General features: G+C 44.2%; 5 protein-coding genes across 11 annotated transcripts; 3 read left to right on the top strand and 2 right to left on the bottom strand.

Moving 5' to 3' along the window:
• The first annotated feature begins 172 nt into the window (after positions 1 to 172).
• LOC135168858 (homocysteine S-methyltransferase-like) lies at positions 173 to 1,423 on the top strand. Its single transcript, XM_064133457.1, has one exon. The coding sequence runs from the start codon at positions 326 to 328 to the stop codon at positions 1,292 to 1,294; it is 969 nt and encodes a 322-aa protein (XP_063989527.1). The 5' UTR covers positions 173 to 325; the 3' UTR covers positions 1,295 to 1,423.
• A 153-nt stretch (positions 1,424 to 1,576) lies between these two features.
• On the top strand, positions 1,577 to 3,445 carry LOC135168857 (homocysteine S-methyltransferase YbgG-like). Its single transcript, XM_064133456.1, has 2 exons — positions 1,577 to 2,342; positions 2,497 to 3,445. Exons 1-2 carry the CDS (start codon positions 2,014 to 2,016, stop codon positions 3,143 to 3,145), a joined length of 978 nt encoding a protein of 325 aa, XP_063989526.1. The 5' UTR covers positions 1,577 to 2,013; the 3' UTR covers positions 3,146 to 3,445.
• Leurs (Leucyl-tRNA synthetase) lies at positions 3,390 to 7,974 on the bottom strand. Its single transcript, XM_064133337.1, has 5 exons — positions 7,766 to 7,974; positions 7,181 to 7,393; positions 5,476 to 7,087; positions 3,801 to 5,297; positions 3,390 to 3,699 (listed from the first exon to the last, which is right to left on the bottom strand). Exons 1-5 carry the CDS (start codon positions 7,766 to 7,768, stop codon positions 3,485 to 3,487), a joined length of 3,540 nt encoding a protein of 1,179 aa, XP_063989407.1. The 5' UTR covers positions 7,769 to 7,974; the 3' UTR covers positions 3,390 to 3,484.
• A 535-nt stretch (positions 7,975 to 8,509) lies between these two features.
• LOC135168798 (tyrosine-protein phosphatase 69D) lies at positions 8,510 to 21,765 on the bottom strand. Of its 7 annotated transcripts, none has more exons than XR_010300095.1 (9): positions 21,227 to 21,765; positions 20,224 to 20,529; positions 17,929 to 20,044; positions 16,706 to 17,717; positions 16,316 to 16,624; positions 15,633 to 16,061; positions 11,527 to 15,524; positions 10,271 to 10,392; positions 8,510 to 9,313 (listed from the first exon to the last, which is right to left on the bottom strand). XR_010300095.1 is itself a non-coding variant. In XM_064133329.1 (8 exons), exons 1-7 carry the CDS (start codon positions 21,315 to 21,317, stop codon positions 15,444 to 15,446), a joined length of 4,344 nt encoding a protein of 1,447 aa, XP_063989399.1. In that variant the 5' UTR covers positions 21,318 to 21,765; the 3' UTR covers positions 8,510 to 9,313; positions 15,398 to 15,443. The 7 variants fall into 7 exon arrangements, 1 of the variants encoding a protein (XP_063989399.1); XR_010300096.1 differs by having other exon boundaries at positions 10,271 to 10,387; XR_010300097.1 differs by lacking the exon at positions 10,271 to 10,392 and having other exon boundaries at positions 11,527 to 11,770; positions 15,398 to 15,524.
• On the top strand, positions 9,240 to 12,063 carry LOC135168862 (uncharacterized). The gene is made up of 3 exons (XM_064133464.1): positions 9,240 to 9,874; positions 10,551 to 10,799; positions 11,520 to 12,063. The coding sequence occupies exons 1-3, from the start codon at positions 9,581 to 9,583 to the stop codon at positions 11,859 to 11,861; spliced, it is 885 nt and encodes a 294-aa protein (XP_063989534.1). The 5' UTR covers positions 9,240 to 9,580; the 3' UTR covers positions 11,862 to 12,063.
• Positions 21,766 to 21,954: the final 189 nt, after the last annotated feature.

The raw sequence follows: 21,954 nt of genomic DNA, 5'->3' as shown, positions 1-21,954 counted from the left end.
AAACAATAACCAAAACAGCTAATGAATTGCATGAATTCAATCCTCCACTGCGAGGAGGTTGATCCACAAAATAATCAAAACTGCAACAAAAAAAATTCTCCCGACGCAGCACCGTCTAATCACTCGCTTCGCGTTCACTCCGCGACTTGTCCCACCGCTTCTATCTCTCAATTATCTTCCTCTATCAATCAAAAAACTCCCCAGTACTGCGTACAATGTGATTCTGGACTTTGGCATCAGCAATGTCCGAGTCTCTCGCCGGTTCATCTTCAAACGACAACCCAGTAGTCTCCTAGACACAGTTAAAGCAACAGTCCCTCCTGCAATGAGTGCCATCAAGATATCGATAATCGACGGTGGTTTTTCCACGCAATTATCGACCCACGTGGGTGACAAAATCGATGGTGATCCCCTGTGGACCGCCCGCTTTCTGGCGACCCACCCAGAAGCAGTGATGGCAACCCACCTGGACTTCCTCCGTGCTGGTGCCGAGATCATTCTCACGAACACCTACCAGGCGTCGATCGAGGGTTATGCAGAGCACCTGGACATGACCGAGTCCGAGAGTCTTCACCTGATCCACAAAGCTGTGGATCTCGCCGACGAGGCTGTGAGGATCTACATGAAGGAGACGAGGAGTGAGGAGCGTCCACTGATTGCTGGCTCCTGTGGTCCCTATGGGGCCTCTCTGCACGATGGGTCTGAGTACACAGGCTCCTACGCGGGCTCCGTCACCAGGGGATTCCTCAAGGAGTGGCACAGGCCCCGGATCGAGGCGCTGATCAACAGTGGGGTCGATATTCTGGCGCTGGAGACTATTCCCTGCGCTACCGAGGCGGAGGCACTCGTCGAACTCCTCAAGGAATATCCCAGCACCAAAGCTTGGATCACTTTCTCATGTCGGACCGATGGCAGGAGCATCGTCGATGGCAGTGACTTCAGGAGAACTGCCCTGGCTTCCTACAAGAGTGCAATTCCTGGACAGATTGTTGCTGTCGGGATCAACTGCATAGCACCGAGCATTGCGGCGTCCTTCTTCGAGGGTATCAACGATGGTGAAGGCTTTCTACCACTCGTTCTGTATCCAAACAGTGGAGAGACCTACACCGTAGCCGAGGGCTGGAGGAAGCTGGGCTGTGAGCCACAGCTGGAGAACTTCATTCATCAGTGGTTGGATCTTGGGGTCAGGTATGTGGGGGGATGCTGCAGAACTGGGGCCAAGGATGTCAGCAAGATCAAGAAGGAAGTCGAGAAGTGGGTGGGGAAGAAGAAGAGGGACTCGGAGTGTTGTTGATGATCATGGAAATTCTAGTTTTATCATGGGTTTTTTTATCGCTGGTTTTTAGGGGAAATTCTTCTGGAATTCTGGGAGATATCATTGTAAATTGAGGTAATAAAGGCCTTTGTTCGGATCCTTTCACAATGGCGTTTCCATATTTTGGTCGATTAAATGGAGAGCTGTATTTTAATTAGTTTATCGATGAATGACTCCCCTCCACTCGGGCTGTTAATGCAGTCGCTCAATTTAAATGATTACGAATGAGGAAAAAAGACGATAATGAGTACAAGTTCTTCATTCATTAAACTCGAATGTTTTGATTGCACGTTGACTGCATTGGGAAATTGCATTCATGAATATTTAGTTTTTACTGCGTTGCATACCTTGTATTGTATGTATTTTCACAGCAGACGGAGTCTCTTCAATTCCAAACTGACCTTGAACTTTGTGATAAAATTAGTTAAGAAAAAACGTAGCAAGAGGTTAGGAAAAAAAGGTTTTCAACATTTTCTTCGAAAAACCCTCGGAGATCGCATTCGAATCGTTGCACTGATTGTCCAGCAGAGGGCCCCCAGCACCCCACTCCCTCCCCCCTCCTCCTAGATTATCAAAATCCTCCGTATTATCATTTGTTTTCATTTCTTCGCCGTCTAAATACAGTGTCTCCCCTCGAACAATTGCATCAGCTCGAACAATCTTCACTCAAGTCCCTCACAATCACCGAAAAGTCCACAATGACAAAGGTCACGGTATTGGATGGCAGTTTTTCCAGCCAAGTGTCGACCCACGTGGGGAAGTGTGCAGATGGTGATCCACTCTGGACGGCGCGTTTCCTGGTGACCAACCCTGATGCAGTATCATCGGCACACTTGGACTTTCTACGAGCAGGAAGTGATATAATCGAGACGAATACCTATCAGGCGTCGGTGGACGGTTTCAAGAAGCACCTGGGGTTGAGCGAGGAAGACAGCTTGGAGTTGATTCGCAAAGCTGTCGACCTGGCCGCCCAAGCCGTGAAGATATACAAAGAAGAAATCGAGGGACATGACGAGGCTGTGAACAGGTGCAATTACATATCTATTGAAATATTGGAATGCCATCGAATATTAAATCAACTCCACTTAATTTAATGTAGTAAAGACTGTTCTATTTATTTTTTAATTAACGTTAAAATGTCATTCCATCAGTAAATGAATGGATTTGTCATTCCACCACAGATCCCCTTTGATCGCCGGCTCGTGCGGTCCTTACGGTGCGACCCTTCACGACGCCAGTGAATACACAGGAACATACGCCAAGTCCGTCTCGAAGGACTTCCTCAAGGACTGGCACAGACCGAGGATAGAGACCCTGATAAAAGCAGGAGTCGATCTTCTGGCAATCGAGACAGTCCCCTGTGCCGAGGAAGCCGAGGCTCTCGTCGAGCTGATGAAGGACTTCCCAGACACCAAAGCCTGGCTGTCCTTCTCGTGCTCGAATGATGGTAAAACCCTGGTGGATGGGTCTGAATTCCGAGATGTCGCCCTCAACTGTTGGAAAAACGCCCACCCCGGCCAGTTTATCGCTGTTGGTATCAACTGTGTCGATCCCCACTTTGTAACTCAGTATCTCGAGAGTCTCAGGGTCATGCCGGAGGGGAAAGACGTGCCTTTGATTGTCTATCCCAACAGCGGGGAGGTCTATGTGCCTGAGACGAAACATTGGAAGGGGGACGACAGAGTGCAGATCGAAACGTACGTGCACCAGTGGCTAGACCACGGAGTGCAGTTCATCGGAGGGTGTTGCAGGGTCAGTGCCTTGGAGATTGCGAAGATCAGGGGACAGGTGGAGACGTGGCGTTCGCAGGAGAGGGAGACTAGTCTCTAGATGGTTGTCCTCGAAAAGGGACGAGGGAAGGAATGGATTTGTTGGACTGCGAGATGGTTTTTTTTATCTTCGACTTTTGAAGTTGGGACAGGAGGGAACATAAACAAGTTTATGGTTCAGAGGTGGCCTGCATGTCCGATTATTGACTCGTGTCTTTTTTCGTACAGAATCGCGTCTAGATAATGTTGACGATAATGATGGTTCCATTGAGGGATAATTAAGACTAGATTTAATACTCTGTTCATCGTACTAATCAGCATTATTTGTATTTTTTGAAAATAAATAGTTTAATTTCACTAATGAACGCGATATTGTTTCCTGCGACCTGATGAAATGATTCTAGTTCATGTTTTCCTTCACATAATACAAAATATCGTTGCCGATCTCGTAGACTTTTCCGGCTGTCATAGTGACAGCACTGGTATCAGTATTTATAGAGAATACTGCGTCTGAGGGAATCAAAACTTTTCCCTTTAGAATGTCCTGGCATGTGGGGATGCTTCTGGGGCCCAGTACTGGATCCTCGAAGCGGTAGAGAAGAACTGAGGAGGCATCTAGGAGGAGATATCAATTGTATTAATTAAAAATCGTCCTGATGAAAATAATTAAACATAAAATATTTTATATTCCATTAAAAATGCATATAAATATTCACCTTTGATGCTCCTACTGTTCTTGGCGATTTTCCTGGCGATATCAGCACCAGTGTTGCCCTCCCCAATCTTCACAGTCATACTGAACATTCCACTGCACTTCTGGGGATTGACGGCAGTGACAAAAACCCCTGGAGTGCTGTGAAAGCTCATGTAGGGCGCCCCAGGACAACACTCCTCCCTCGTTTTCTCTGGTGCCTCCTCAGTGAACTTGATGTCCACCTCGTCGAGATCGAGAGTGCTCTTGAGATATTCCAGGCTCCCTCTGAGCACCTCCGCCTCATCGAAATCCAGGGTGAGGTTGAGTGCAGCAATCCCCAGGCTCTCCATCTTCTCCCTCGTCGTCTGTACGAATGGCATCACTCGCTTCATGTACTTCTTCAGTTCTCCCTTGGTCCCCAGCTCAGCAGCGATAGCTTTATTTTCAGGCATGGTATTTCCGTTTTTCTTCCAAAGATCCTTCATTGTGGTGAGGACAATACTCTGCCACGTAGGGAATGATTTGGCCACCCAGATAGTTCCGTGATTGGGTTTTTCAACGAGTGTCACTTCAGTTTTTCCTTTTCCTGATTTTTTCACGGTGCAGTGGTTTTTCAGGAGAATACGGAATGAGTGGGCAGCGTCCATCAGGTACTCCGACGACTTGATGAGCACCTCATCAATCTGTCCAATTTCGGGCCACCTGGCCTGCAGCACGCTCCCCAGTCCCATGATCTCTCTCACGTACTCGCAGACATGTGGGCAAATGGGCGCCAGGAGAACAGTCTGCATTTCAATATACTTCATAATAAGTCCACCGTGCACTCCATCAAGAGCACTCAACTGGAGATACTTGTCCCTAGCAGCCTGGAGCTCGAAGAAGCCAGTCCTCAAGCCCTCCTTGAAGAGCATCTTCCCAAAGTGCTCCCCGGTCTCCTTGATCTTCAAGTTCATTTCACTAACGAACACTTGGTCATTGATGGTATTGGGCTCCCCCTTCCTGAAGTTATCTTGGCTCCCCAGGACTTCCTTGACCCACTCAATGAAAGTGAACAAACGAAGGATCCCAGCGTCTGCCATGGTCTCCACGAAGTTGGCGTCCTCCACGGAATCGCCAGCATCAGCCAGGCAGAGTCTCATTCCGTCAGCTGAGAATTTTCCCACAGCCTCGGTGAGGGTCAAAAAGTTGCCATCAGACTTCGACATTTTTGCTGAGTTTAGTAGCAGATGCCCGTTAGCCCTGATGCCCTGGGGCCACAGTTCGGGCTCTTTCGGCCAAATGGCAGTGTGATTGTAAAGGTAGTACGTCAGGTGATTCTGTATCAGGTCCTTCCCAGACACTCGGAGATCCACAGGGTACCAGTAGTGAAATTCCCTTCTCATGAGGTCGAGGGCTTCCTTCTTGATGGAGGTCTTCGGGAGCTTGCAGTCTTTGAAAAAAATGTAGTCCCATACTTCTGGGGTCATCTCCTCTGGCTTTATGTTCAGGGCATTGCCCTTGTCACCTCTGAATGTTCCACCTGGAGGGGCAAAATTTTATTCAATGATTATGAATAGAATTTTCACCAATTTTCATTCAAGTCCAACTATTGCGGTTATTTTTTATTCATGATCCCTCAATTGAAATAGAAATTGGAAACTTTATTTTTGGAGAAGGATTGATGGAATTCACAGTACAAAAACACCTTTATCCCTTACCTTGCAGAAGATGCGCGATGGTGTAGTATGCCATGTAGATAGTGGAATCCGAAAGGGACTCAATGAGCCAACTTTCGTCCCACGGTAATTTGGTCCCCAGTCCATAAGTCCTGGAGCAAGCGTATTCGTGCAGCCAATCGAGAGTGGCATGGAAGCTCTTCCTGACTTCTTCGTGAAATGTCTCGAGACTGGCTAAACACTTCTCCGCCTCCTTCTTCCAGGTCTCCTCGCCGTAATTCAGATACCACTGGTTACAGAGAGCTACCACACACTCGTCATTGGACCTGGAGATAATCGTCTTCTCCGGCTCGAAATATATGACTCCACCCTCATCATCAATGATCTTCTTCTGTATGAGCTTCTTGACATCCTGGATCTTCTTCCCCTTGTACTCACCCACGAGGAGAATTCCATCGTAGAAGCCCTTGAGGTACACCATCTCCTTGGCCTCCAGGAGCTTGGCCTTGTCGTTCTGCGACTGGATCTTCAGCTGATTGTAGACAGTCACGGCGGAGAGATCCCCGAACTCTGGGATATTCAGAGTGGGGATGGGCTCGTAAGGGAGGACCATCTCGTCCTTTATTCCGTACTTCTCCCTGAAGGGCTGTTTCTTCTTGAGATCCACTAGGGCTGCATAATCGTCGGGGGAGTCACTGGGTACCGAGGTGACGATGCCTGTTCCCTTGTCTTCTTTTATCGTCAGCATTGGCAGGGTGTAGATGACCTTCTGACTGGTCAAAGGCGCACTCAGGGGCAGTCCGAGGATCTCCTGGCCTGTTAGCTCCATCACTACGTCTACTTGACCTTCAGTCTTCATGAATCCTTGATACGACATATTTCTGGCGGCTCTCCTCGTCGATACAAACACCTCGCCATTGGCAAGTGTATAAGCAATGTACCGCAGGTCCGGGTGTACCCAGCAGTTAGTCTGTCCGTACATGGTCTCAGGCCGCAGGGTAGCAGCAACCAGAAATACTTTTTTCCCCTTCAAACTGGCTAATTTCTCAGGGAAGGGTTCCAGGACCTTCATCTTGACGAGTGTGTACTCCTGCGGGCCCACACCCTCCCCGGACGATCTGTCGTGATCCATGCAGGGCTGATTGTCTTTCGGTGAGAAGATAGTGTGTCGTTTTCCGTACTTCACTTTGTTCCGGGACTTCAAGTGACGAAACTGCCACTTGACGAAGGAATCAAAGAAGGGATTGGCGTCGGTGGTAATGAAAGTTCGTCGCCAGTCCACGTGGAGACCGATGGATTTGAGGTCCTGAACAGCCAGGGGTGGAAAATAATCCAGCCAATACGCGGCGTCAGCGAAGTTTCGAATCTCCGAGTCCTGGAGACCCAGGGACTGCATTATCTGCCACTGGTACTTTGCTGAGGAGGATTTTGCCACTGCTTTGCTCTTCTTCCCCTTCGATTTGTCCTTCATTATTATGTCGTCGGAGAGCTCCTCCGTGGTCTCACTGTCCTGGGGGAATTTCGGGGGGTAACCGTACAGCTCCAGCTCGCGCTTCAACTTGTCAGCACAGGCTTTGATCGGCATTCCGGTGCAGTGAAGGCCGAAGGGGAAGAGAACCTTCTTCCCGAGGAGGCGGTTGTAACGGACTGCGAACTGAAAGAAATTGTGGTGAAATGGAACATGAATTTATACGGCAGGAGAGATAGATTATATGTCTAAAGTTGAAACATAAAAAAATTTAATTACCTCGCATTTCGACAGGGAAAATGTGTGGCCAAGATGAAGTCGTCCATTCATGTAAGGAAATGGAAAAGTAGCCAGGAACTTCTCATCTCCAGATTTTCTGGGTGCAGTGGGTGCATTCGCCTCGTGGGCCTTCTGGGCCTCCCACTTCTCCTGCACCTGTCGTTCAATTTTCTGGAGATATTCTACCTTGTAGGTCCCCTTTCTCTCGGTAGTCTATTTCAACAATAAATCCAGGCAATGGATTTCGGTTAAAAAACAAAAATGTGTATAACAATGTGACAATTTCGTGCTTTTCACAAAATTATCAAATCAATCTCATGGGAAGGGAATGATGGGCTGCAAAATGGATATCAGAATTTTTTTGAACTATCAATGACTCAGTGAATCATTAAGCGAATCACAGCGTAAAGATGCCACGATAATTGTAATGATTTGCAATCAAAACGCAGAAAAAAAAACATCTGGATTGTTGTTTTGAGGTTAGAATTTTCCTTTCCCTCTGCCATTCCCCGAAACCGAGGTTCATGTGAAAAAAAAAATCGAAAGGGCTCGCAATTTCGCTTCCAAATAGATTAACAGTCTTACCATGATGATTATTTATTTATCAGCAGCAGAAAACGTTGAAGAATTGTCAGTGATAGTCTCCGAGTGACACGTGAGTGCATCCGGCTTCCTCCGCTGATCTCTAGTGAGTCAACACAATCACCTCGCGTTCGTGTGACTCCTGAAAATGTGACGAAATATCGTTCGAACTTCCGTAGCACTTAGGGAAGGAAAAACCCGGTGGAAGCGATATTTCATGATGTCATTAGTGCGTAAATAATCGTGCACTATTCCCTATCATCCGTTCTAACGGATCATAACACTGACTTACTGCGAACAGATGCAACAGTCTGCAACGAACCGCAATTCCCCGGTCGTTATTATTAATAAGTAAATTATATTTTACGGAAGGAACGATTGGAAGCGGTTCCGGTAACGCTGAAGGCCTCATTGGGTTCAGTCAGCGACCGTTAAGGACATCCTCAGTCAATTAAACCTCGAAGACATTTCGTAATTCACTGAACACGAAAAATTTCGATTGTGTCTCCAGTTAAGTCAATTACTCGTTGAGTATTCAAGAAATATCTATTAATCTAAGGGATCTAAGGGACATCTAAGAATAATTTCCACTTACCTTCTCCCCCTTTCACCTCCTGAACTAAAACCAGAAGTGGAGGCGCCCTTAAACCCCCCTTAAAGCACCCACTTCCCTTTGAAACCCCCACAAACTCCCTCGCTCAAATCCCATCGAAAAAACTGCACTCCCTCCCAAGAAAACGAGTTCACTGTAGCACAATATTTTTTATTCCCTTTACATCGTCCTCGATCGTCCTGAATTCCAATCCCGTTTTCGGGTACCCCTTCACCGTTACCTTCCCAGTACATCTAATCCATTATGCCTCAGAACATGTTCAACTCGTTGCGAATGACAAATTAAAAAATCCACGAAATGCAAGACGAATAGAACTAAAAAATCCTAGAGTGCGTGATGCGCCTCATAATCTCCTGCACTCCATCACAATTTACTCTACTTGCATTCGTCTACAGAAATTAAATTTTTAAGAATTAATCTATCATCGAGTTCGCTAATTGGCATTCAGAATTAATTATTAATGTCCTGAGATTTCCCATCTCATTCCATTATAGTCATGTACGAAAGAAAATAAATAAATGCACTTCATTTTCACTTGTCGCATCTAAAAATGATTTTTTGTCTTTAAACAAATGGAAAATACTTCGAATGCAGAAAAACCCTCGACTATTTCCAGGTGAATGTAATTATTTAATTGTTTAATTGCATCTCGTGAATAGCTCCAACAAAATAAAAGGAAACAGCAATATTTACTCTTCCGCGGAGAGATGGACTGCCCTGCGGCGTCACGTAATAATCACAGGGATTTTTTTTACACAATTTTAATTATGTGAGGCACATGCGGCGAACGAGATCGGCAATGCGTCTCCAGTGGTGGGGAACACGTTCAATTGGCCTCTCTTTGAAGCAACCAGTTTATCCGGGGCTTCACCACCGTTCACATATACGTTCCAGCGATATGCCGGCACTTCCGTGATTAATTCTTTATTAATGTTTATCTGAAAATAAAGAAACGGTGTGTGAAAAGAAAATTTCGATCGAACGACCGGATGCACTCGAAGGATGTGGTTTAAATCGCATGAGGATGGCTTTTTGAAGTACTTCTTCGTCAGTTCTATTTTTTCATGTGCATTTGTCTAGTTGAAAAATTACAATGTAAAGGGGCTAGTGAGGGACCAGTGTAATTAGTCATTTAATGCCTGGAGAGATTATAATAATAAATTCTTTTTAACGATTTTTTTTTAATCGAGAGACGAATGTAGATAATGCGCCTCAAGCTGAGTGTTTTCGCGGTGCAATTGGCCCTGATGACGAGCCAAGTGCATCCTCATAGTGCAGTGAGCACTGAGTCCAGCGAGGAATACCTGAGGAAGGCAATGATCGAGCTCCAACAGATGAAGGACACAGTGCCAACGGTCCCAGTGTTTTTTGGGACTAAACACTTGTTGGCGGGTAAACGGCTGTTAAACACAAATGCTAATGCACTGAGGTTTCAACGGCAGGGGATGCACAATGCTCAGGAGATTGTGAGTGCCCCTGCCAACGCTCAGTATTATCAGGTATGCTTTGTGGGATGGTGGTGAGGTTTTGCGGAGGATGGGAGTTCTGGTGATGATGCGATCTGCGGTTGAAGGTGATTTTTTGACGGGAGCGAGAAGTTGAGAATGTGAATTTTATAGTAACAAAAATGAGTTCCCCAACTCCCTCAAATGTTCAATGAAAACATATTAATTCTATTGAAAATTGTAATAAATTTTTATTTTCAAATTTTCCGGTGATTTTCACGGAACTTCTGGTCCATAATTGAATCCTGGAATTTTCCATTTTAAAAAACTGAAAAATCCAAGGCACACTATTTTCTAGTGAAAAAAACTTTGAATCATATCTAAATTCGAAACGCGCCATTGGTTCCGTCGATAACGGCATAAAATAAGTTGACTCTCAACATGACTCACGATTTTTTTAATACGAAAATATGAAAGCTGCGTTTCAGCGGTGCAGCGGCTCCATCATTGTAATTTTCTCCAGCTCTAAACTCCTCACACTTTCCTCGCCAATTGAAGACTCCTCTTCTAGCCTCAACAGACGAATTAAAAAAAACAATTGCAATTGAATGCACCTGCAACTAAAGACATGAATTAAACTGCATCGCGTCATCACATTGAATTTTTCGAGACACGCTTCATTGAGCATGGGGACTGACTCGAGGAAAATTCTCCTTCGGGATTGTTCAAGGTACCGGTGAGGGGACAGGGCGCCTCGCCGTTCACCAAGAGTGAGCTTAATTCCATTTACAAACAGGCAATGGAGTCCGGGAATTCGATAAGCGTGGACAGCCTGAAGAATGTCCTGGCTGGTGGACAACTACCGCTGGGAAATAGTAATAATCAAGACGGAAATGTTAGACCAACTTATGCGTATTACTTCTATCCGTTGAAATCATTCACGAGTGACGTAAGGAATCACAATGGAATTGGTGCATCGGTAGGAATTCTTTATATTTTTATTACTGAGTGGGAACGTGAGAATTTAGGAATTTATGAGGTAGAAACATTGGAAACCAGAAGATAATCCGCACAATTGACAAATTGAAAAAATTTTTGCGAGTAAAAAATTCACTAATAATCGACACAACTCGTGTAAAATTACTCGAATACGATTCATCCGAGATCATGTTGCCCATAAAATCCCGTTGTATTTGTCTTCTGCATGTGCCAGATACATTTGATTAATTAAAAAAAATGATTCTTTTGAATATTTCAAAGTAACTCATACAAAGTAGAATATCTGCAACATTATTCAGCCAGACATACGCGAGAGGAACACTAAATGTCAAGATGTAAAATTCATGGCCACCTCCTATCCCATGGTTGAACAGCTTGAATACTCTATGTAAATTTTTACTGTAAAACTTGTCAAGTCTGAAATGGTCCGTGGCATTATTACCCATAAAACGCCAATTCAAGAATTGAGTAAAGAAACTCGGTAGATCGCGTGGCTAATTACCCAATTATCTCGACTCCGAGTGGCTCTAGAAAGGAACAAGAATACCAAACTTTCTACGAAATCCTTGATTGCGGAGATAATTGCATAATTATCAAACGAAAAACCTCGGAAAAAATGATTGAAAAATATCCGTGAAATTTCGAGTCTCGGAGGCAGTAGATTGACGTTTCTCATCATTAATTGAAAAATTATCCACAGGACTTACAGATGGAGTCAACGAATCCATTCCACGAGTCCCAGAAGCAGATGGTCATGAATCCCCTCTTCATGGCGATAAGTGGTTTTGTCGGTATGGCACTGGTATTCATGCTGGGTGTGCTAATAATGCCCCGTCTATTTCCCGACTTCAAGTCACGTTTCGTTCACGATGAATTGCTGGATCTAACCAAAACGGTGAGCGACGCAATCGAGTCATACAACAAGACAACTACGATGCGACCGAAGAAGCACTACCGAGAAACAATAATAGGAATTAAAACAAGACCACGCCAAGGTACATCCGTGAGAAAGCGAAACAAGATGCGTAATACTCTCCAGTGATGTGCCCCCAAGCCCCAGTGAGACTGAAAACTTGATAAAATTCATCGATTTATCTCTGCGAATTTATTTATTTCGTTTATTTATTTGTAGTTAATATTCATCTTATTTCTCATTTCCAAAAAAAAAAGATTCACTTTACAAAACTCTCCAGCATTCACACGCGACAACAATATTGTAAAATTACAATTGTTTCGTCGTTTCACTTGAATTCTCTCTTATTTTTCCTCTCTCCCATTCACTTTTAGAGATTTCAGACTCGTCCAACACGTGATAAACGTGAAAATTAATTTATCCGGAGTAATTATAATGTAATCGTTGTTGATTTTATCTGTGACGAGGTGATAAGAAAATTATTGAGTCGAGAAATCGTCGAGATTCACCGAATTATGAAAAATATCATTCTCGATTCAGTAATTTAATTCTGGGTTAATAATATCCAATGGTACTTATCAATAATATCTGCACATTCCACAAACTAATCGTCTTCTTCATTTGGTAAGTACGTCAAAATTACATTTTGTGTGACAGCCAGATATCATTAAAATTCTTCTGGAAAGACGAAAAAAAATACAGGATCCTGAGAGTCTCCAGGACATTTCCTTACTTTACGGATATCTACGCGTTGAGGTAGAGCTCTTCATCTCATTTTTAGTCTCTGTCGTGTCCACCTTATTGAATGAATATCCAACGTAACGATGTAAATTAACTGACACTGTTTGATCATTGAAAACGTACGTACAAATGAAGAATTGTTAATCTAGGATAGTGTCGTAGAATCAGTTGCACGAACGAAATATAAACGATTCAATCTCGATTAAATGGCCTTTACAGTGTTCTCACCTGTCTGTTGCGACGGTTAACGAATTATCTGAAGCTTAAATACTGATTATTGTACATTCGTTTTAGAGCCTTACTTTATCCTTCATTCATCATTCTTACTCACATTTTTTTTACGCTATAGTAATTAGAACCAGAGAAAAGCGTTCGTCTTTTTCCATTTACAAGTGACCAATTAGATGGCACACCGAGCGCAAATTTGGCGTTTCCACATTTTTTGGGAGTCCAAAAGTCGGAGAAAGTCAGGTGCCTCAAGATACTTCTCCAGTCATCATTCGAAATCTGCCCCCAGTATCAAGAAAATTTATCGCATTGATTTTTGGAGAGAAAAAAAATCTAATTGTCGACCATCGACGATATGCTTAAGAAACGTCAATGCCGCACTTATGCCCCGAAATTTATTTGTTACTGTTTTTTTTTTGGGTTTTGTTTCCGAAGCGTATGACACCCAAAAAATATCGAACAACGCCAAACTTCCACTCGGAAATGTCGACAGCATTAATAGTTACAATTCAAGCGACTACGTGAATCGAGGGTACGTTAATTCGCAAATCAACATCGCGAATAACAGATTGAAACAAAAACACTACCGCAGTGTTCACGTTTACATGGAATTAAACGATTAACCATCGCTTGTAACAACAGCACGAACAGTATAAATACAGCTTAGATTCAATTTTCTTCACATGGCGAATGATATTTATGTGCGATTGTGATTTCCCTGGCGCCAACGATTTAATATATTTTCCGTACCATTTTGCCCCAGGAGACAATATAAAAATTTCACTCCATTTTGTCCTGAATTGTGGATTACAATAAAAAAGGAAGATTCATGATTTCTTGGTAATCATATTGCAAAGAATCGCTCTTGGACTAATTAATAATTATTTATTCCTGAAAAATGGTACGGAAAGCACTAGTCAGAGGCGCCAATCATGATCTTCCCGATAATTCATTACATTAATCGAAAATGTACTTCGTAAATTACCAGATGAAAATCAGAATTAATAGGCAAAGAGAATGGAATGGAGAAGCATTTTTACGCTATTTTCACTTTTGTTAATCTACTCGGATTTTAAACTGTAGGAATTTCTGGAGAAATTAAAAGAACGAAACAGTACGTGAGCAAGTGGAATTGTGTGATTGTCGCTCTAAGAAATACCCAGCGGTTTTTCATTTTTTATTCTCAGCAGCGCGCGTGCTGGAGCTAAAGATTGACTAGAAAATAAATAAATTGAAAATTGGTGATTCATTGATGAGTTAAAAAATGTTAAGAATAGACAAGACAAAACGAGAATTCGGTTCAACTACAATCGAACTCCTTCGTCACTATTTTCGTATCAAAAATTTTACAATTACGTATTCATCCCTCTAAAATATGATTTTGTAGAGAAAATAAAGTCTCTTTTGTGCTCCACCATTTCCAAGGGGGGGCTAAAAACCTAATTATTCATTAAATTATTTCTTTTATTATTTTCATTGGTAAAAAAATGAATGTGCAATTTAATCCGATGGCGAGGCGCCCGTGGCCCTCGATAGTATCAGTCTTATCTGAGTTTTATGACATATCTTGATCAATTTTTCCCAGTTAATGATCGTCAAAATGAGAAATCAATAATTCAGTGATAGAACGATTCAACGGATTTCCACGGAACAGATGGTTAGAATTTTTTTTTAGAACAGATGACATCAGGAAAAATATTATGGGAAAATCTGAGATGAACTATCATTTGACGTTTCAGTGGAATAGTTGAACAACTCAACAACCGAAATAATCAATCGTTGAGAGCACGGGTTAGCTGCGCCGCACGCACGCATGCCTTAATCACACACATACATGTTAATAACTAATAAAATGTAGCATGCAGCCGCGAAATTTTATAATTATGTATATATATTTTTTCTCGTAATATTTATATTATTTACAGAACTCTATATTCGAAATTAGTTGTCTGGGTAATAAAAAAGTTTAAATGGATTTTATTTATGGCAATAATTATTACGCAGTGAAGATGATGACAAGTGTCATTTCCGGAGACTCAGTTTGTCTCGACTTTACTTCATTCTGAAGAAGAAAACTCTTCAATCTCAACTCAGATTATTTGGAAAATTATTAGCTCGAACCGTGAATTAATGATTTGACAAATTAGTATCAGAATTCTGATATCATTTCTTTCCATCATCTTCACCCCAGTTTTATTTAACCGAGTCGTGCTAAAATCATCAAGGTCCTAATGAAAATTCAGACTGACGTCCTCAAATAATTAATCGCAAAGAATAATGCCAAGCTTCTTATTCATCATTCCATGATGCCACCAGGACGCACTTACTCCTAAGTGATACAAACACACGACAGTCGAACTTTTTTTTAAACATTCATCGATCCTGCCATCACGCAGCAACAATTTTCTCGCCACAATTATGATATATCCTCGTGGTATTAAAAAAAATTTCTCAGATTCTCGTCCACTCCGACGAGGTCAATCGACACAACTACATCAAGCAGTTTATCGTGAAAAAAAATCGAGCAAACGTGCTCGGTATTATATTATTCTTTTGGAAATTTTTACGGTATAAAAAATCCTCAACCGACTGTGGAACAATTGAATTTCTTTGGATGCTCCAGTTGACTGATTTTACGAGTGAACTTTCGGGTCTTTTCGCCACTAATTCATTAGGGGAAATTAAAAACGACTTACGAAACAAATGAATGGTCAGTCTTTAGGGTATTCTCAATAATCTTCATTATGATTCTGGCTCGTCGTCAGCGAGATTGTGGAGATCAGCGTAGTTCATTACAGCTCGATGGAGAAACTCATATTGGGGCTGAAACGACATGAAAACAATAACTTAATTCAAATAATTCCAAAGAAAATTGTCTGCGATACTAAAAAAACAATTCAACCAAAATTTCAACCCCCCGTCGATACTCACAAAAGTACTGATCATTCCATGTCTCTGAGACCTGAGTTTCTTCGTAACAGTGAAGATATCCACTCGTTTTTCAGTCCTCAACTGTTGAACGAGTATACTGAGGGCGACAAACATAGAACTCCTGTCAGATCCACAATTGCAGTGGACAACCAATGGGCCACAGCATTCGCCATCAGTCACCAGTGTCTGATCGACAAGTTCAATGACACCACGTGTCACCTCGGGCACTTCGCCCTCGACCGTTGGCCAGCCATGATACTGGTACTGAGTTACAATAACTGTCTCATCCATCTTGGTATTTGCAACGCACAATTCGCGCCTTGTGTAGTATGGACAACTTTCACTCTGAATGTATCTCACCCTTATGTGCTCGTACACAGCCTCGTCTTCGGGCCAGTATCTGGGGCATTTTCTGGGGCCTTCGTTCAACTGAAAGCAGTGTCAACATTTTTCTCCATGCTTTCCAATAAAAGTGGAGCACTAGATAGTCCACTTCATACTTCGTTACTCACATGATTTTTTAAAATAGATTTTTTTTTATTTTTTCAAATTTAAATGTTTAATTGAAGCTAATAATTTATTCAACAAGTTTCTTAAAAAAATCGAATAGTATCCGCCGATTGTGATACCATCAGAATATATATAAAAAAAAATAAGAGCATTCCTGAATTAATATCACTTACGTCAGACAGCATGACGATGGTACCAATGCTCTGCTCTGATATCATCCTCCAGAAATCGGCAATAGTCGTCTCCAGAGGATCTTGCGTGATGATAAACGACTCTGAATTGTCATATCCCTCGATGAACGAAGCATTGATATAAGTCGAATGCTCCCTCCCAGGCACCGGTGTAAGAATTACCCTATTTCTATCATAAGGTATCACCAATTCACTTCTATTTTTCACTCTATTCTCTTCGCCACCGCCCACTGAAAAGGATTTACGCTCCTCCAACACAGAACTGATTTTCTGTGAATTTAAAACAAGCTCCTACAAAAACCGTTGCACAGTGAGTTAAAAGCATCCCAGAGCCATGAGAAAGCATGTGAAATAAAATAATAAAATACTCACGTCGTATTCGTCCTCCATCCGGCACTTCTCCTTGCCATTGTCCCTTTGCCTGAGCTTCTCCACATGAGCCTTAAGCTCCTTCACAAGAATCTCAGTGTCTCCATAGGTCGCCATTTCCATCAGTGATCGGTAGATAAATATGTACTGCTTCAACGACTGCACGAGGAAGTTCCTCTGGTGTCGTAGGTCACAGACTGTGTTGAATATGGACACTTGGCCCTCGTCCACCAGCTGTTGGAGGAGTGAATCAAGAGCCACGAGGGTTCCAGTCCTACCTACTCCGGCGCTGCAGTGCACCAGGATGGGACCCTTCTCCAGGGAGTAGGCCGTATTCATTCGTTTTATAAATTTCAAAATTGCGTGGGGATGCTCCGGCGCCATGAAGTCCTTCCACACCAGGAAATGATACTGGATTATTGTTCTTGCGTCCCTCTCACCTGTCTTCGTCATCCTCAATTCCCTGATAACATAATCAGAGAAGGCCTTCTGGCCGACGTGCTCCACCGTAATATCCTCAAAATTCTTCGTCTCTTCCTTGTCCGGCCAATACTTGGCGCACTTGGTCTTGGAGTACTCTTCGAGGTTCGTCAACATCAGGACAAGCTCCAGGTGCTGCTCCCAGATCATCCTCCAGTAGTCACAGACAGTGTTCTCCATGGGGCCCTGGGCGCAAATAAACTTCTTCCGCTCCTTATACCCGAGCACGAAGTTTGCGTTGATGTAGTCGGAGCCGGCAATTCCGTCGATCTGTGACAGCCTGACGCGTGTCTGATCATAGCACTTGATGTCGGGGTATCTGTTCTTGTAGAGGTTCTCACGTGCTTCGGAGGCACGCGTGGTACGATCGGTGAAGCGATCCGGGAGGAGCTCGAACTCCTGCTGGAACCCATAGTCGGAGTCACGGTGGCGCTCGAGGTAGGCTTGAAGGAGCTCAGCTTTGGGGATCGGTGGCATGTCTGGGGGACTGGCGGCTACTAGCTGATGACGACCGCGCAAACTTCTGCAGAGATGCCTGCCGGTAAGAGGCATCCATTAGAGATTATTTAAGGACTAGAAAAGGGTACGGATTTCCCCGCCGCAAGGCTGGTGATGATTTTTTTCCAGTTATCTACATTTATGGAATCATTAAAAAGCCGATCCACTCGATACTCCATAACTTTATTATTTTTCTATTTGGGACTAGACTAACCCTCCCCAAACCCCATCAAATTCTGATTACTCACCTGAAACTATTCCTCAGATTGATGTTCTCCTCACCCCCCTGTTCCGCCCTCTTCGTATAGCGATGCAGCACGCAGAGTGCCACTAGTAGAACAATGATAACAAGAATGAGTGCAACGGATATCTGCAGCACAACCCCCAGAGCCCCATTTTCCGCAACAACAACGACACTGGGTTCCAGTCCCCCATACAGGGGATTGAGATATCCACTGTAGGCAGGCAGCACCTGTCCTCCACCAACAACCACCACTTCCACAAACCCAGTGTAATTAGATCCCTCATCGATGTATCCATCGAATGGTGGATACATCTCCTGTGACGGTCCCTCCAGCGCGATCATATTCGCTGAATTATCTCGCCTGCGTCTAGCCGCAGGTTTTGTTACATTGCCAGGAGTCGTGGTACCAGCAGTGGTCATTTGAACAGTAGTTGTGGAGACAGGAGTTGTAGTGGGCGCCAGTGAAGTGGTTTCAACACTGGAAGCAGTCGTTGACGTCGTGCTCACTGGCCCCTGGACATCCGGCAGGAGGTGGAGAGTGGGAAAGGGTTTGGGTCTCAACCCAACGCACTTGTCGCAGCTCGAGGAGCCATTGAAGACGACCCTTCCATCCCCGAGGAAAATTTCAGTCTGAAGATCATTGCTATCGAACATCTCCGCGAGATATGCACCCCCAACTGGCGACAGGTGAGCATAATGAAACGAGAGGAGAACGACGTCTTCAGGGGCTGGCAGATTCCCCGTGGTTTGTCCTGGTGCCAGTCTCATTAAGAAGATCCTGTAGCAGCAGATGGGACCGTTTCTCTCGGAAATTCTCGGCAGGTAAAGCTTGAAGAGCTGTCTCCCCTCGTTTTGGATCTTCTTCCAAGTACGGAGGTTCAAACTCTCCCGGTCGGGGATGCTGATGGGCATGGTGCAGTTACCTGTCGCGGGCTTTCCAGGACTCCTCAGTCTCGTCACACCATAGATCTTCACAGTATAGTTCATGTTGGCTGGAACTCGTTTGAACTCGAATGTTCTGTCTATCTCCCTCGCGTTGTGATCCACTGGGCCCCAGCGCTCTTCATGAGGCCTTCCTCTTTCGTTTTTGTAGTGGGAAACACCGGTCAACTCGACACCGTATCTGGTGATCTGTCCATTGGGAACTGTCGGTGGTGCCCAACTGACTGAAACAAAACTCGTTCTACTGATATTATCAAATTTACATGTGACGGTGAGGTTCTCTGGTGGACTGCAAATCCCATCCATGGTCGTACCATTCACCTCGGCGCTCCAATTGCCGCACTGTGTAGTGTAATAACTGCAGGCGGAGATCTTGAAGAGATACGTTGTCGCTGGATTGAGATCGACAAAGACGTAATCATTGAACTCTGAGGCAGAATGGACAGCCTCCTTCGTCTGGACGTCGTGAATCATCATTAGTGTGTAGTAGTGAACGTGCTCACGAAGGGCTGGAGGGGGCATTGTCCAACCCACCGTGATTGAGCTCTCGGTGAAGCCCTTCACTGAGACATTTGGCACGAATATCGGATCTGCCTCAAGAGTTTTTATCCACCTGTTGTCGTGGTACACTTGGGACTCTCCAACTTCATTCTTCGCGGAGATGCTTATTTGGTACTCCGTGGACTTCTCGAAGCCCTTCAGCACGAAGTTTGTGTTCTCACCACCTACGGATTGACTGTAGAATACTCTGCCCTCTTGACCGTTCTTCTGGAAGCTCATCTGGTAGTTTTGAATGGGCTTGTTCCCGTCGTTCACTGTCCAATTGAGAAATATTTTGTCAGCACCGACTGCCTTGATGAAGTCTATGTTCACCTGGGGCTTGTCGATGACGAATAGGTGGCGCACACTGGCTACTGTCCCTCGGTAGTCGTTTGCCATGCAGGTGTAGGTGCCGTTGTCCTTTCGTAAAACACTCTCGAAGGAGAGGGTCATTATGTGATGGGTCTCGTTCAGCTGGGTGACTGTTGTCTGGTCTCGCAGGGTCTCGATGCTCTCGGTGTTGTTGCCTTTCAACCATGTGAAGTTGGAAAGCGGCGAGCCACGGAGGTGACATGTCAGGTTCACTGGCTTCTCGGATTTTATGTAGACTGGCTCTGAGGGTTCTATACTTCCGTTCTCTGGGGGAAAAATTTCGAGGTTGAGGGCAATTTTCGGAGGAGAAGCCTCTTGTCATTTCTAAAAGATTATCCTGAACTTCGAAGTAACTTAGCAACTGGGTTATTTTGAATTAGAAAGTCACTTTATAATATATCATAGTAAATGGGCGCTAAATGAATCCTCATCTGCCAGAACTCACCTATGACCCGAACACCAATCGTCTTCTCCAGTTTTTCGTGGCCATTTGTGACAGCCATACACGTGTAGTTCCCCCTGTCCTCCAGCCTCGCTAATGTCAGGTCAAACCTAGCCTGTGTCTCGGAGACCTTGATGGTCGTTAGATTCTTATCGTCCTTGATCCAGTAGATCTGACCCGGCTCGCTGAGTTTACAGGTGAATGAAGGGGTGCTATTAGCTTCAATGCCATCGATCTTCTGGGAGGCCTCTATCTCCAGGGTGGCAAGGGGAATGATCGGCATGGTGACAGCCTCAGTAGTTTCTGTGACTGCAATTTAATGGGTTGATTGAAAGCCTCAGATTCAAACAGGTAATCAGGAAATCGAAGACAATACTCCTGGACAAAATTACATGGAAGAGATGGTCGAGAATGTTTCATTCAGAAGAGTAAGAAACCTTTTTTGTAGCCCATAAAGTCTGTCACAACAAAAGTCTCTTGCCATTTCAAGATTCCATATGACTTGGAAAATGTCTTCGAGATAGTAAGATTGAGCTAAAAAATCTTTTCATATCGCATGAGAATGCCAGTGTGACATTCAGAGCAACAATTGACATTTCCCTCTAGAGATATTGAGGGAGATATTCCCCGGTAATATCTTCAACCCCAGCAGTTCCACTTGAGACTCTCCAACGTCTCTTTCGATTCCCAAAATTTACAAAAACTAATTGTCCATCAATTTTCGTGAACCCTTCCCCCCAAAATAATTCCTCGTTCCCATATCATTCCCCCCAGCCTCCAGCATTCCTCGATGTGCAATGACAATTCTACATCGGAATGCCCACGATGAGTAAACAAACATATAAGCACAGACGATAAGCCTTTCGAGCACCCATTCTAGCTGACTGACACCTACAATGACAAATGTCGTAGGAACGACAATGCCGGGCATCAGCCGGGTGATTCTCCATTCCCTCCCACCCACATCCGCTCCCCAAATAAATCATTGACCCTCCTCATATCTCACCTGTCTCATTATCACTGGCAAGAACAACAACAACGAAATGAAGAATCAAAATCAATGGTAATCTCGCCATGGGCATACGGCTTCGTAACATGGCGTCCTCTGAAACACCCGACGTTCTCGATCGTGACAGCCGGGCGTGTGCAGATATTTCCTTTCGTCCTTTATCACCTCCTTCTCAACACCCACAGAGCTTCTACAAAATTTTTTTTCTCACTTCTCTGTACCAAAAATCGAAAATACTGTCTTCACTTGGCACTAAACAAGCCCATCACCCCCTCCCAACGCACTATCCCCTTCTCGGGAGCATTTCCACACCTCCAACGGGTAATTTTCACCCCCGTTCGCACATCCTTACACGTTTTTTATTGTTCAGGATCAATTCACAGGTAGATAAGTCCTCGAGTCCCTGATCCCAAAAGGTATAACTTGTTTTTGGCACTAGTTTATTATTTTTGGAGGTAAAAAAAAGAATATCGGTGAACAGTGTCGACACTGTACCCGGGAGCCTGTGCACAAAATCCACCGGCGTGTGTGCCCCCTCCGACAGTCAAGGTATGAGGATTTCTGCGGATTCTCGGGGGTATGTGGGGGATTCCTCTGGCGGTATTGAGAGGTGGCTCCCCTCTCTTACCCGACATTGGTAATAACACAATGGGCAGATAGAAAGCAAAGAGAATGGCATGAAGAATAGAGACCGTTCGGCTTCCTGGTCTCTAATCTTCATGGTT

Source organism: Diachasmimorpha longicaudata, chromosome 13, assembly GCF_034640455.1.
Source record: "Diachasmimorpha longicaudata isolate KC_UGA_2023 chromosome 13, iyDiaLong2, whole genome shotgun sequence".
NCBI classification, from domain to species: Eukaryota; Metazoa; Arthropoda; class Insecta; order Hymenoptera; family Braconidae; genus Diachasmimorpha; species Diachasmimorpha longicaudata.
The sequence above is the reverse complement of the archived record's forward strand: the minus strand, read 5'-3'. Positions and strand labels throughout refer to the sequence as shown.

Excerpts from the sequence above, each read along its gene's own strand:
- LOC135168858 (XM_064133457.1), top strand. The coding sequence starts at position 326 with ATGAGTGCCATCAAGATATCGATAATCGACGGTGGTTTTTCCACGCAA.
- LOC135168857 (XM_064133456.1), top strand. The coding sequence starts at position 2,014 with ATGACAAAGGTCACGGTATTGGATGGCAGTTTTTCCAGCCAAGTGTCG. Across the intron at positions 2,343-2,496 it reads CATGACGAGGCTGTGAACAG|ATCCCCTTTGATCGCCGGCT; the intron begins GTGCAATTACAT and ends ATTCCACCACAG.
- Leurs (XM_064133337.1), bottom strand. Across the intron at positions 7,088-7,180 it reads TTTCCCTGTCGAAATGCGAG|TTCGCAGTCCGTTACAACCG; the intron begins GTAATTAAATTT and ends AATTTCTTTCAG. Across the intron at positions 5,298-5,475 it reads CATCGCGCATCTTCTGCAAG|GTGGAACATTCAGAGGTGAC; the intron begins GTAAGGGATAAA and ends TTGCCCCTCCAG.
- LOC135168862 (XM_064133464.1), top strand. The coding sequence starts at position 9,581 with ATGCGCCTCAAGCTGAGTGTTTTCGCGGTGCAATTGGCCCTGATGACG. Across the intron at positions 9,875-10,550 it reads CCAACGCTCAGTATTATCAG|GTACCGGTGAGGGGACAGGG; the intron begins GTATGCTTTGTG and ends GGATTGTTCAAG. Across the intron at positions 10,800-11,519 it reads ACAATGGAATTGGTGCATCG|GACTTACAGATGGAGTCAAC; the intron begins GTAGGAATTCTT and ends AATTATCCACAG.
- LOC135168798 (XM_064133329.1), bottom strand. The coding sequence starts at position 21,317 with ATGTTACGAAGCCGTATGCCCATGGCGAGATTACCATTGATTTTGATT. Across the intron at positions 17,718-17,928 it reads AATCTGAGGAATAGTTTCAG|GCATCTCTGCAGAAGTTTGC; the intron begins GTGAGTAATCAG and ends TCTTACCGGCAG. Across the intron at positions 16,625-16,705 it reads GGATGGAGGACGAATACGAC|GAGCTTGTTTTAAATTCACA; the intron begins GTGAGTATTTTA and ends CGGTTTTTGTAG.